Source organism: Chionomys nivalis, chromosome 9 (genome assembly GCF_950005125.1).
Source record: "Chionomys nivalis chromosome 9, mChiNiv1.1, whole genome shotgun sequence".
Taxonomy (NCBI): Eukaryota; Metazoa; Chordata; class Mammalia; order Rodentia; family Cricetidae; genus Chionomys; species Chionomys nivalis.
Genome location: NC_080094.1, coordinates 60463627 through 60479200, shown reverse-complemented (window position 1 = coordinate 60479200; position 15574 = coordinate 60463627). Strand labels below are relative to the sequence as shown.

Sequence of the window (15574 nt, the reverse complement as noted above, 5' to 3'; positions counted from 1 at the left end):
GTCTCAAGAGTTAGGCTTAATCTGTTTGAGTTAATGTTAGTGAGGCAATGATCTGATTTCTTTTGGGTTCTGCATGCAGATCTAGTTTTCCTCTGTTGAAGACACTCTTCCTCCTTGATTGTATATTCTCAGCACAAGTGTCACATATGCATAGTTTATTCCTGGGCTTTCCACTGTTATCTATTTGTAGATGATCCTATTTTTTGGTGTTATTTGTTTGTTTTCTTTTATTTTTTTGAGACAGGCTTTCCCTGTGTAACAGCTCTGGTTGCTCTGGAACTCAATCTATAGATCAAGATGGTCTTGAACTCAAGATCCATTTGCCTCTGTCTCCAAGGGCTGGGCTTAAAGGCATGGGCCACAACTGGAATATGCCCCCACCCCTTTTCAGGTCTACTGCGCACTATTTTGATCACAGTAGTTTCGTAATATATTTGAAATCAGGAAATGCAATGCCTCTACTTTCACTGTTCTGGATAGAAATTGCTTCAGCTACTCTATCTTTTTCCCTATTGGAAATCTCCTAAGGCTTTTGCTCGTCTGGTGTCTCTTTTATTTCTAAAGGACAGTTCTACTTAGGTTTATTTGATCCTTTCCTCTCTTTAAATAATTTCAACTATTAACATTTTATCTTTTGTTCTTTACATTCTTATACAATGCCTAAAATATATTTATTTATTTTAATTTCATTTTACATTCCAACCACAGTTCTTTTTCCCATCCCTCATCCCACCCTTTCCCCTTACCTCCAGGAAACTATTATTTAAAAACTTAAAAACATGGAAGAATCTTCATTGGGATATACTACTTTAAGTCACTTAGAAGTATCTATCTACTCACTTAAAAAAGATCAGAGGGGAAGTTGAGTTAATTGCTAACAACCAGCAGCAATTCCCAAATACTCATTCCTATCTCTGTTACTTTAAAGTGCATTCAGAACTAACTTTACATTAGATGGTGCATTTGGAACATAAACTAAGGCAGCACTTTAAAACTTACATTTAATATTAATTACAAAATGACATTAAATTACATCTACTATGAAGATTATGTGCTGTAACTAAAACTTATACAACCTTATTTTTTTACTATACAACTTTATAACATCAGAGAAAAACTAAGAATAAAAGTTGTGCAATGGCTAGCACTGGGACGGCTCTTGAAGGCATGGCAGTGTGCTTAAAACCTTGTAAAGAGTCTTAGTAAATGTACACGATGTGCATCTCCCATCACAATCCAACTTTAGAACATTTGTATCGCCCCTGAATGCTTTTGTCCAACAGCAGTTAGTCTCTGTGCACCCCAGGCAACCACTAATCCGGGTCCTTCAGTCTTATTTCTTACAGAACTGAAACTTGAAGCATAAAAAGGACAGACTTCTGCCACTTGGAAGCACATCACCTTTTACTGCTGTCCACATGAAAACATGACCTAACACGTGTACTGTGCAATAGTGCCTGGGTTTCTCTCCTCCACCCTCACAGTGTGACCAGCCCCTGCAGCTATTTCTTCATGGGCACCAGTGACAAAACTTTAGTACGATTTATTATTTCAAATGGGAACAAACTAACTCCAAAAGCAACATTTTCTTTCTTATATCAAAAGATGAGTAATTTTAAAAGATCCTCTATTATTAGAGAATAAAAACCATGAGTAATTGTTTGTTTTCTTTGTGTATTTGATATTTAAATTAAATGTACAAGTGAATTCTATTTACTTAAATACTAGTTAATAAATCCCTATTTTGCAAAATGGCCAAAATTAGGCTCTGAATCTAGGCATATAAATGCAAGGTAACCATAAATTGTAAAGGAATTTCTGCATCAAGTGTCCCCACAGGGTCTGAACAATGGGCAATAATTTCAGCAAAGCTGTGGGCAGGGAAGAGCAGCCAGTGGATATACAAATTTCATAATCCTAGCCTACTTACTGACTCAACTGATTATTAAGTCAAAAATACTTGTGTTAGGTTTTATAGTTTTATCCAGAATAACTTCTCACATAATAATTAAAAAACTAGAACTGTGTATAAAATAAAATATGGATGTGAAAAAATAGATCATAATCACACTGCCTGTGGCCACTTTCTATGGTGAGGAAAAGGGAGAAGGCTGGAAGATACCTAAGGAGGTTCACACTCCAGCAACCATTAAGTTTTCCATACAAAGTCAGCAACACTGCATGTGTGTACCTACTGTGCCTGAAAGGTAATGAAGATTCACTTCATGACTCAATTTTATTAATAAGCAAATACATACTTTTAATATATGTGATTTATAATCATTGACTATAAACAGTGAAGGAATACCCCAAATCTCTAGGGTAAAATTCCAAAACTAATCTTCACCAATCTCATAATGCAACACTGTCTACCACGGCTGGAACAAAAGGCTTTTCTTAAAGAAACTCTCCAGATAAAGATAGAAACAGAAGAAATCCCCATGTAAATAGACCTGTAGGTGAACCCTACCAGGTTAGTTCCAATGTGCTACTCATAAAATGTTCTGAAACACCCAAGGCCCTAGACAGTTCCTTTGGGCACCGACTCACACTTCCCACTATAGTCACGGGAGCAACTGCGGAAGAGGAAATCTCCTTTCCTGTAAACTCCACCCAAGACGAACAGAGTGTCTCTGCCCTATAGAGGACTGCTGGCCAGTACACATCCTTCCCTCTTTACCCTGCTACTACCATCTAAGCGAATCTTGTCTACATTTCTCTCCCTCCCTGCCTAAAATGACCTCTCCTCCCTTCTCCCCAGTTCTCCAGCCATATCTCCAGGTACTTAGACACATAGTTCACATTTTAATACCTCAGAAGTAAATTCACATTTAAAAAATTCTCAATTCATGAGTATCTTTGACAGGTAACTTCATATTACTAAACACACTGATTTTCTTAACATGGCGTATCATTTTACTGTAGACACATTTCTTCATTATAAATGGCATAAATTTACTGACCATGGCTTCATTCTGCTGACACTGTCCTCAATGTCTTGTCTAATTTCGTAAGTCGATTCCAAGCGGAAGAGATTAAAGTTCCTCAGGAGGTAGTCATGTAGAGTTAGAAACTGCAAATTCAATTTGGGGAGAGCAAGACAGCCTGAAAAAGAAAACATTATTGGTGATAGCATTATTCTTTGAATCAGCCATCTGATCTAAATGCAAAAACCATATCAGCTACTAGGGAAGCAGCTGCTGATGACGTGAAACACAGGCACATCCTCACACTTCCATCTGCGCAGACACTAAGGCTAGACTAGCACAGGCTGCCTTTTGAAAACTGAGGGCACAGGTACAACTATTCATAAAAGTAATCTACATCAGCATTTCACACACAAACTGTGCTTCTTAAATGTTTGCTGAGACACTGAACACTAGAACAGGCTCTAGGAACTTAAAAGCTCTTTCCCCTTCATGCCATCCAAGTCCTGAAGTGTGTAACATTAGCATAAACTCACAATGTGACAGATTACTATGCAAATTTAATTATGATGATGTTACTTTGCCTAAAGAGAACTCCAAGCATTCCTTTGGGTAGACTTTAAGGGTCAAGGCGCTGTCCATGTGTTATTCCATCCCTTCTCTTCTCTGTCAGTGAATGAAGTCTTACCCTTATTTAGAGATCCTTAAAGCCACAATACATTTAACACACAAATCACGTTTTTGAAATCATTATTTACAGTACAAACAGTAATAAAAGAACTGAAAGAAATGATGTGCAAAATACTCATATCATTTTTATCAGTAGATACTGACTTGCAATCTGACTCAACATCTCTCTCTCAGGCACAGGTTGAAGGAAAGGTGTCTCATTTTCATTTAAAACAAAACAAAAACCCATTAACACCTTGTAACCTCCATTGAATTAAAAATGGCTACACAGAACGGAATAGGTTCCTTTGAGCATCCTTGTCTATATGTGTGGCACCTTGCTCTCATCTGGTCTCCTGGCTCTGTCCTCCTAGTAGCCCTTCCCTAATTAGTCCAGCCTCTACTTTATTATTGCATGGATGGTAGCCAGAAGGTATAGGCAGGATTTCTGGAGAAAAAAAAGGAGGAGAATCTGGGTGTGTAAGAGATGCCAGGAGACATAGAGAGGAAACACCACATGATGGAACACAGATTAATATAAAAGGGTTAATTTAAGTTATAAGAGCTAGTTAGGAACAAGCCTAAGCTATAGGCTGAACTTTCATAATAAGTCTCCATGTCATTGTTTGGGAGCTGGCCTGTTACATATGGTGTCCAATGTGGGGGCATGTATATCCAAAAAGGACCTGAGAAAGCTTAAAAAGTTCCCAACACACAAACAAGGAACCAGATGAAGATTCCTAGTCCCAGTCTCTCAGGCTGGTTGCAGCACATAGAGACACGGCTCTCTACTTTTGCCTATGGGTTGGAGTCAGCCCCCAGAGCAATGTGCAATGCCATGTGCTAAGCTGAGCCATGTGGCAAGTGATATGACCATTTAAGATTTGTCTCATGTGGTCAGAGAATGCTACAGATGCTTAGTAAAGCCAGGTCCAGACACAAAAAAACCTCTATAAAAGTACAGTATGTTTAAACATGCTTAGAAGCTGAAGAAAGAAAATGGATATAGACAGTTATAGAAAAAATAGTTCAAAAATAATAAAATCTTTAAAGAGAGAGTAAAATAATGTATTTTAAAAAGCTACATAAAGATGGGAAATTGGGCATCTGGATCCTGTATGGTGTTTTGTTGACTGCGAATTTTTTGAATGTTAATGAACAGAGAACGACAGTTGCTGAGAGACATTAAATTGTGGAAAGGACTGCTAAATTAAACCAGCCTATATACTTTAGGGATGTCTTGGCTTCAAATTGGAAGTTAGACAATATGTTGCACTGTGGGAGGGGCTCTGCTTTTGTTTCCACAGGAAATGAAAAGCTATGAATTCCTTCAAAGTTAATCAAGATCATATTTGACCAGGGGAGACCTCCTGAGGATCTTGGCTACAGACATGAGAGGAAAGTCAAAAAGGACTACAAGACAGGTAATGTAGAAGCTAATCCCTTGACATGGGAAGAGCCCTGAGACTGGGTAAGACATGATAAATCTTGTTGGTGATAGAGCCCTTATGACTTACAATGACTTACACATAACATCCTTTCAGATGGGTGGACAGAAATTTATGTTACAGTTTGGTTATATAATCTAAGTGGACTTAAAAAGTTGACAGATGCCTTTTATCTGCTCAACATAAAACAAAAAGCCATCTTTAGCTGACTTCTATAAATCACACATTCCACACTTTTGTGAATATAGACATGTATGTTACCTTTAAAAGTTTTTATGTTTTCAGAAAAAAAGGATCAGACACGGGGCTGGAGATATGGCTCAGTGGTTAAGAGCACTGGCTGCTCTTCCAGAGGTGCTGAGTTCAATTCCCAGCAACCACATGGTGGCTCACAACCATCTGTAGTGATATCTGGCGCCCTCTTCTGGCGTGAGGGCGTACATGGAGGCAGAATGTCATATACATAATAAATAAATTAAAAAAAAAAAAAAGGATCAGACACCGAAATAAGACAAGCAGACCAGGTGATCCAGCTTCTAAGAAAGCCTGTTAGTTTCCCCAAAATTTTGCATCCAGAGCAACTTCAAAGTTGCTAGCTGAGATGGCCTAACCTCACAGACTATCCAGCCAGAACTTCAGACAAGTCTTACACTTTCTCATCACAAGACTGGACAATAGCTAGCTCTCTCAGGACTTGACCATTATCCCAATAGTCTCAGGGTCACCCCCAGGCAGCAGGAAGCAGTCTACAGAACATGATGCCCACATTCCTAGGAGGTGGGATGGGTGGGTTTTGGTCATTCAGTGGGTTATGGATGTTTGTCACTGTTTAGGGGGTTGGTTACAAGTTGTTATTGGTCAAGATCAGGAAAAAAAGTTGAAAAAAGGAGATTAAGTCAAGGACCGCAATCTGAAGGGGAAAAGTGGGGAGATAGTATAGAAATGATGGGATAAAGGGATGGATTATTGAATCTACTTTTGAATAACTATGAGTCCCAAATATTTTACACTAGTATCAATTTTTGTATACTGATTCAAATTTAAGGTTATTCTGCATATATGTTTCTATTTTTGTTTAAGGTATTGTACCTATGCAGATCATTTAAAAACATAATGTGAAGTTTTAGCCCTTGCAAGCTATTTAGGATAATAAAAAAAGACAGGTTAGTAGTCATCTATAATGATTAAACTTATAGTCATGTTAGGTATGTTTTCAAGGCCAACAGAGATGTACTTTAAATTGATATATGGCTTTCAAACACTTCAGAGACCTACAGAATATGGCATTTAAAACATTTAATAACATAAGGCTTTTTTTCATTACAATGAAACAGGTCTGTTCCTGACAGCACTAACTTACTTCAAAAAAAGATGATGGGGATCAAAGAAGTTCTATAATGTAGTTTGCTTTTCTTGTGGCAGAGCTAGCCATTTGGGCAAGAAACTGCTCTTGTCTCAATTGCTGACAGTATGCTCTTTAAACTGGACAAGCAGGACACAAAAGAAAGCAAGAAAGCAATTGCCAAACTTTGCCAAGACAAGGTAGGTCAGTCCTTCAAAATTCCTGCTTCAAAGAAAAATCTCTCAGATATTCTAGACTTATGGGGCAAAGATGGATGCTCAATATTTCAGAGGAACCTTGGGTGACAGTTTCTATCATTTCTTGCTTCTGTCATTTCTAAGGTTTTAGAATTTGTTTGTTCTGCACTTCCTGTTTACTTAAGTAATATAGCCTTCTCAGTCTTTGATGGGGTTGAAGACCAGATAGGTTATAGTTACAATTTTCCTTGTTACCAAATTCAAAAAAGAAACTTACATAAGACATAGCTTCACTATATAGAGTTAAAAGCTTTTCTTTTTATTTAGACAAAATGGGGGAAATGTTGTGGGATACCTGTATACTGTGTGAAGATGTACTGCTGTGATTGGTATAATAAAAAGCTGAATGGCCAACAGCTACGCAGGAAGTATAGGTAGGCTTTCCAGTGAGAAAAAGGGAGAGGAGGAAAATCTAGGCACACAAGAGACACCAGAAGACACAGATGGGAAACAGGAGATGCAATATGGAAGACAATGCACATGATAAAATGTAGATTTATATAAATGGGTTAAATTAAAAGTTATGAGCTAGTTAGGAAGAAGACTAAGCTATAGGCTGAGATTTCATAATTAATAGGAAGTCTCCATGTTATTATTTGGGAGCTGGCTGGCGGAACAGTGAAAGATTCCTTACAGATTCCATTATTCTACTTCCCACTTTCCTTAATATCTCTTCCTCCTGTCTCATGATCCCTGCTCTAGTGTCTTGTCCTACACACACACACACACACACACCCCTACATATAATGTAATTTCTATGTTCTATATATAGAAAAGAACAAACGGTGCTTGTCTTTCTGATTGTGGCTTTTTTGGGGGGGAGGTAAACAGGGGTTTGAGACAGGGTCTCTCTTGTAGCTCTGGCTATTCTAGAACTCACTCACCTTGAACTCAGAGATCTACTTGTCTCTGCCTCCCTGAGTGCTGAGATTAAAGGTATGCACTACCACCTGGCACTGGCTTGTGTTGTTTAATATAATTATTTCCAATTGCACACACTTTCTGAGGGCAGATTTCAGAAATTTCAGGAAATCTTTGGAACAGCAGTCACTGAAAGAATTGTGACTACTTTAGAGTCATCACTAGTATAATACCACCAGTATATTTAGGCCAAATTCTCTGCTTCAGTGTATTAATGGGTAGTTTTGAAACAAAACTACAGGCTCAATAGGTAGTATATATACTTGGGAGATTAAGGAGACAGAAGTTCAAGACCAGCCTAAGGCACATTTCAGGTTAGTTTGCACAGTGTGATACCTTGGCTCAAAATATTAAGAACAAAAATAAAAATTAAGAACCCCAAACATTTGTTACCAACTGCTGTTATGTATTTTATTGATAGTCATTACAAGCCTTCACAAAGAACTTTAAAAATGCTCTAAGAGAGCGTTTGAAAGGCAAGTCTACCAAACAGTGACACAATGAAAACTGTACTTTCTGCATTCTTAAGTCTCCTTAAAAACAGCCTTGTGGTTTAATAACCATATTTTATATAGGGCAACATATCTTAGGGCCTAGTTACATTGAATATAAATCCTTATCCTAAGCATTCAAAGTTCTCATTCTTTCTAGCTTCTAATATTAACTTCAGAACACAGAAAAGTAGCCCATGTACAGAGGAGTTGGCGTGCATTTCAGCCATATATGAAGAAATTAGGTTCACGTCACATCTGACGCTCTGTATCCTTCACTTGCGTTCCTTTACTTACCTTCCCCAGAATAGTACTCAGTTGGGACAATGTTTTCATCCCATATAATCTTCTCAGTTGGATACAAAGGCATCTGATTCAGTTGCTGAATCTGAGAGATACGGCGTTCATGGCGAGACACCTGCAGGAAGGAACAGGTTTGTGCAGAACATGAGCGACACTAGGGTTTACCCAGAGCAACCGGACAGGCACCCATATGCACGGGTGGAGAAATTCCTGCCTTTCTCTCACTGAGACACTTCAGACTTCATTTTTCTTTTCCTGTTTTCCCTCATAAATCACAGAATAAGGAGGCATCAATCAAATGTACTAGTGCCAATCCCAGCTCCTCCATTTATAAGGAAGTTACTATAAGCTGCTTCTTCTTTTTTTTTTTTTTTTTTTTTTTTTTTGGTTTTTCGAGACAGGGTTTCTCTGTAGCTTTGGTTCCTGTCCTGGAACTAGCTCTTGTAGACCAGGCTGGCCTCGAACTCACAGAGATCCGCCTGCCTTTGCCTCCCGAGTGCTGGGATTAGAGGCGTGCGCCACCACCGCCCGGCCTACTATAAGCTTCTTAATCTTAGTTTTTTTCTTAGTAAAACAAATGAAGCGTCATGGTCTATCAGGGGTCTATGAAAATGAAATGTGTACATGCCAAGAGTTCAGAACTGTAGCATCTATGTAAAAACCAAACAAACATCCCCAACAAAAATTCTGAATCCTGGATTTAATTTTCATGTTACTACTAAGAATCTCACATAACCTGGGAATTTTATAAATTCCCTAGTCTGAATCTTCTCATTGTAAAATGATAGGGTAAGCTGCCTTCCCCTTCAGTAATGATCTCTACATATGCTTAATACCATAGTTGTGCATCTCACACACAAACACGCCTGTTTTCTAATTAACAGTGCCAAAATGACACTCGTTTTTCTATGAGAAAGATCCCTGGGAAGGGTCTGTATTTCTTTTGTTCATAAAAACTTTTAGTATTGGTACCAACAGCCTGACTCAAAAGAGATTTTACATCGTCAGGAAAGAGCTCAAGGAATTTTTAGGAAGCATTTGCAGTTACAGACAGTGACGAGTGACATGTAGGAGGACAGACAGAGATGCAATCTAAGACACACTTCACAGGGTAAACACGCAAGATAAGAAGCATTTTCCATACAGAACTAATTTAAAATGCTCCCCGAGGCTCTGTCCCCAAATGACACTCAAACACCTGTCACCAAGCTTTAAACACCTGTTAACAAATAGTTTCTGGTCTCTACTCCCCAATTCATCTTTCCAACAGTGGAGGGATATGTTCTACCTCATGTATTAAAAATATAAGCTTGGAAAATAAATCACAGAATGGTACATCTAGTATGGTTCAACATGCATAAGAAAAATCAACAAATACGTGCATATTTATTTATTTATTGCTTAGACACAAATGTCTGAAACAGATGAAAAGCCAATCAATCTTAAAATAGTAAAGAAAAAAAACACAAACAAAGCAAAACCTAAAATAACCATTTTAAATCCCCCCGTCTCCACCCTAGAAAAAATAAGAAAACTGGTCAGATCAAGGCTGGTAAGAAGGAGGTGGACACGCTCATTGGACTGTTAGTGGCAATCTACACATTTTGGAGGATAACCAGGCAGCCTCTTTTCCAATGTGGATAAACACATCAGATTACCAGTTTCAGGTTCTGATTAAATGGCCACATGTGGATACACACACACACACACACACACACACACACACACACACACACTCTGCAGCAGTATCTGTAAAGGTGAAAACTGTCAACAATTTAAAGAGCCAGTAGCTGCAACATTGCTAAATAGTCATCTGTTCCAGAAAATGCTGTACTGAAGGGAAAAGGTATCCTTACACTGAAAAGTGAACTAAATTCCCAAAGAAAGTGAAATGAATATGATAATTTTTTTATTTTTTAAAATCCTGGAATTACTTGAATCTTTGCTCCTTTGGTACTGGAGACTAATGTATACATAGCATTGAAAATATTGTATAAGCACTCTATCATTGGGCTACATGCTTGACTTGCATTTTGACTTACAGAAGTTCTAAATTATAGCAATAAAATATACTCCACTATTACTCAGATAATTAAGTCATATATATACACATACATGTATGTATATATACTTATATATAAAAACATACAAACACACACACACACACACACATATATGAAAACTTTAGAAGGGTGTAAGTGCAGAATTCTGAGTAACAGGGGAAGGCCAAGCAGATAAGTTCTTCACTCCTTAACTTTAACCACTGTGGAACTGTATACATTTATGAAGTTAAACAATACAAACTCAAAAAAAAAACAACCCAGCAACAATAGCATATTAGTCCCTGCTCCAACAAAAACTATGTTTCTATAAAGCAACAAAAACTAGAAAAAAATGTAAGTTTAAAAATTAAAGCCCCTCATCACCAAAACTAACTGAAAAGTGTTCATAATTCTTAAGTTACTTAGGGATAATTAACTATACTTCTAAATTATTAAGTTTATATTATCAATATTACCTAATATTTGAATACATTACGTTTGAATAATCACCTTTTCAATAACCACATGAGCATTCTCATCCACAAGTCCTGTGTCTAGCCATGGTTTCTTAACTCTGTACCCCCAGAGTATCAGTCTAGTAACCCAGAGGCTGATCGGTGATATAATGAATTTCTGCCATAAGGGAGCTTAAAGGCATGAAAAATGCGATTAAAGAAATGAAAAACAAGTCTGACCAAAATAGGTAGATAGGTAAGTAGGTAGGTAGGTAGGTAGAGAGATAGATAAAGATAGACAGATAATGAGTGAGGTATCCCAGACCCAAAAAGAGGAACATGGGATGTACTCACTCATAATCGGTTTCTAGCCATAAATAAAGGACATTGAGCATATAATTTGTGATCCTAGAGAAGCTAGATAAGAAAGTGAACCCAAAGAAAATCATATAGTCATCCGCCTGGAGAGGGGAAGTAGACAAGATTGCAGGGCAAAAACTGGGAACTTGCGGGTGAGGTGGTATGGGGCAAAGGGGAAATGGGATGAGAAACATGAGAAGGGGAGGATGGGAGGAGCTCGGGGGATTAGGATGGTTGGGATATAGGAAGGGAGGATACGGGAGCAGCGAAGTATATATCCTATCTAAGAGAGCCATCTTAGGGTTGGCAAGAAACTTGACTCTAGAGGGGTTAGCAGGTGTCCAGGGAGATGTCCCCAGCTGGTACCTTGGGCAACTAAGGAGAGGGAACCTGAAATGACCCTATCCTATACTGATGAATATCTTGCATATCACCTTAGAACCTTCATCTGGCGATGGATCGAGGTAGAGACAGAGTCTCAATTTGGAGCAACGGTCTGAGCTCTTAAGGTCCAAATGAGGAACAGAAGGAGGGAGAACATGAGCAAGGAAACCAGGACCACGAGGGATGCACCCACCCACTATGACAGTGGAACTGATTTATTGTGAACCCACCAAGGCCAGCTGGTCTGGGTCTGAATAAGCATGGGTTGAAACTGGACTCTCTGAGCATGGCGGACAATGAAGGCTGATGAGAAGCCAAGGACAATGGCACTAGGTTTCGATCCTAATACATGAACTGGCTTTGTGGGTGCTTAGACTGCTTAGACGCTCACCTTCCTGGACATAGATAGAAGACCTTCGTCTTCCCGCAGGGCAGAGAATTTGGACTGCTCTTCAGTATCGAGAGGGAGGGGGAATGGTGTGGGGGGAGGAGAAGAGGAGTGGGGATAGGGGGAGGGGACTGGGGGGAGGGGGCAATATTTGGGAGGAGGGGAGGGAAATGGGAAACGGGGAGAAGGTGGAAATTTTAATTAAAAAAGAATAAAAAAAAGAAAAAAGAAAAAAGAAAAAAAAAGATAGACAGATAAATCAAATAATTCAAGTAAGTTGAGGTCAAAGTAAATTACTGAATCTGTATGCAGACGGCAATACTGTTTATATCTCTATGAGGGATTCAAAAAGACAGTAAAAGCCATGGGAGAAATACTGAGAACATTAATATTTACCAGCAATTCTAGAAGAAATTCTTTTTCAAAAGTTGTGTCTTCATTTTTAGGAAGCGTTGGCAAGAGGCAGAGGTATGATGCCACCTGGTGGAGTGTGTTTGAACTGCAGAATGGAGAATAGCTTATTCAGATCAATTAACTTTACTTTGGAAACAGTTTTTCTTTTCTTTTCTCTTTCTTCCTTTCCTTTCCTTTTTCCCTTCCTTTCCCTTTCCTTCCTTCCTTCCTTCCTTCCTTCCTTCCTTCCTTCCTTCCTTCCTTCCTTCCTTCCTTTCCTTTCCTTTCCTTTCCTTTCCTTTCTCCCTCCCTCCTTCCCTTCTTCCCTCCGTCCCTCCCTCCCTTCCTTTTTGGTTTTCTCTACAGGGTTTCTCTACAGCTTCAGAGCCTGTTCTGAAACTAGCTCTTATAGGCCAGGATGGTCTCAAACTCCACCTGCCTCTGCCACAGGGATTAAAGGTGTGCACGCATACCACCATCCCTCCATTTTCCTACTCTTATCTTAAAAAGTAAACATAACCCCAGGCCATAGGCATCAAAACAGACAAACAAACAAAACCAAACAACAAGGACAAAAACTAAAAAACAGGGGTTAAAACTTCTGAAGTATTTTCTGGGGATCTGAAAACCACTGAAGGACTCTGCAAGGACACCACTTTTTGCCTGGGCCAGAGCCCAGCTAGCTCTTGGATGTAGTGCCTCCTTGCTCCCACGAGGACTATCTAAAGGCAGTTACACTTAAGAATGACCTTGATGAAATAGAAAACATTTCTACTGAAAAAGTTACCAACACTGGACTCTTAGACATTTTAAAGATGTGACAAAATTCAAAGTATGTATTTTACATGTAATTTTTTTTTACGTGAAAAAAGATAAATTATCCTTATTTGTCTTTTATTAACAGTATTTTTCTTTTATCAACCCAAAATTTTTTCTTATGTCTTTTATATCAAGCCTCTCTTTTTCATTCCAAACCCCCTTAAACTGCTAATCTATTTTCAATTTTGTTTTCCGGGTCAAATAAATGGTCTAGCTTTTTACACTGGCTATGTAATGCGCTGATATCCAACAGGAGCACAATGGGGAGCACTACTAGCATGCCTGAGATACCTAGAAGATCCCTGACTGTTTTAAATACACAGGAAATAAGAAGTAAATAATACAGTAGTGGATATGTACTAGATAGTATTATTGATGTTACATATCTTAAAACCACAAGATTTTCCTACGTCATACCGTTAATATCAAACATGAAGCTTTACTGGTTTCTGTTATATTCTGTTTATAGCTAGCAGTAGTGGATATGTACTAGATAGTATTATTGATGTTACATATCTTAAAACCACAAGATTTTCCTATGTCATACCGTTAATATCAAACATGAAGCTTTACTGGTTTCTGTTATATTCTGTTTATAGCTAGCCAGCTTAATGCTCTGCTCAAAGAACAATGGCCTAAGTTATTAAAAATATTTTCACCCCTCCCAAGGAAAAGATGGTTAGTTATGTTTAAGTGACTCTTTCCTAAGGGCTAGAGGTAAGCAACAGTTGTGAGGTTAACCAGGGGCCACCACACAGCCTAAGGCGGTAGAAAAGGAATAAAAGCAACAAGGAAAAGAAAATCCCAACAGCCATGTTCTAAGGAAGAATGCTGTTCTTTTCTTTTCACGTCGTCTTACCTGAGAGGCCCAAAGAACTTGACCAAGGAATCCCGGGCATCTACTTCTGCCACATTGGAAAGGGCGAAGTCATAGAGTTCGGGGAAGTGCGCAAAAGCAGCTCTCTAGAAAAGTCAACCATCAACAGTCAACGCCTGTGCATCAACACAACCACCTGTGATTCCTAGGCCATATGGGGGATAAGATGTTGTTCAAACTCCATGGGTTTGTGTACTTTCATTTCTCTTGCTGCTGATATCCCATTATGGTTAGATAAAATACATGTGTTATTTCATTCTCTTGTATTTGTTGAGGCTTGCTTTTTGTCTTAGTATGTGAAATATTTTGGAAAAATGTGTGATTTTAGTGTTTATGAATACTATGGAGATATCAATTAAATTCATTTGATTTGTAATTTTGACAAGTAATAAATACTCACAACATCTTATGTTTATCTTCTATGTGATCCTTGCCTCATTAAACTGGAAGTGTGTTATACAATAGGGAAAGCATCAATTGTTCTAGCAGGAAAACAACAGTATCTGTGGTTTGTGCTCCCTCTCCACCACTGTAGGGAGTGAACCCAAAAGGCTTGTGCATGCCAAGGAAGAGTGACACCCCTAGCTTTCTGTGACCCCACCACAGTTGACATGAAAATGGCATGCACGTTAGCTTCCTTTGCAGTGAACTCTAATATTTTATGACCAAGAACTAGCCAAACACTACTAAAAACAAGCCCTAGGGATACTGTACTGGAGATTAACCTAAGGGAGAAGCGGAAAATACAGCATGCTTCTGACTGATTGATCTCTGGGAAGATAAGACCCAGCAAGGGGCATCCAGAGCAATCTGGACTAAAGTCAAGGCAGGCACACTGCGAGGATCTGACAGACTGAAGTAAGTCTTTCTCTTAGATCACGCCTCTGTGTTACAGAAAAGAACCAGAAGGTCACCAAAGGTAGAGGTAGGCTTGCCATGAAACTGCTAAACAACTGCAAAGTGACCCTAAAACCAAGCCCGAGAGGAAGGGGCCTACACCAAGAAAAGCATGAGTCAGACATTTACACAGCGGCTTCGGTCACTAAATACAGAGGAAAGAGGATAAAAGCACTACTGCTTTACAGACAGTGGAAAGAGATACCTGAGCTCATTCTTCTTCCAAAAAGACGTGGCACCTTAGTGCTCCATGTCACCCACCCAGCATTTAGGAAAGGTCCATAGCCGGTGAGAGATTAGGACTGACCATGAAAGAGAGTGTGAATTAAGCATGACACTTTTATTCTTCAGAGACACTCTCTAAATTGACAAGCCAGGTGTGAGGATTAATATAGAATGTCAACTTGATGGGGTTCGAAATGATCAGGGAAATAAATTCTGGATGTGTCTAGGAGAGACTGTCCAGATCACTTTAGCAGAGGTGGGGAGACCACAACTGTGCAGCACCATCCCATGGGCTGGGGTCCTGGACTGCATAAAAAGGAGAAAATGAGCCAGCGGTGGTGGCGCACGCCTTGTCTTTAATCCCAGTACTCAGAGG

The 15574-nt window shown here is 38.9% G+C and overlaps 1 protein-coding gene across 1 annotated transcript in view; it reads right to left on the bottom strand.

Moving 5' to 3' along the window:
- Aqr (aquarius intron-binding spliceosomal factor) overlaps positions 1–15574 on the bottom strand; it is a 78004-nt gene that overhangs the window by 36037 nt on the left and 26393 nt on the right. Inside the window, exons 13-16 of the mRNA XM_057780832.1 lie at positions 14059–14162; positions 12384–12486; positions 8353–8473; positions 2964–3105 (exon numbers count right to left, since the gene is read on the bottom strand). Coding sequence (XP_057636815.1) covers positions 2964–3105; positions 8353–8473; positions 12384–12486; positions 14059–14162 — 470 coding nt within the window. The remainder of the gene's footprint in view (positions 1–2963; positions 3106–8352; positions 8474–12383; positions 12487–14058; positions 14163–15574) is intronic.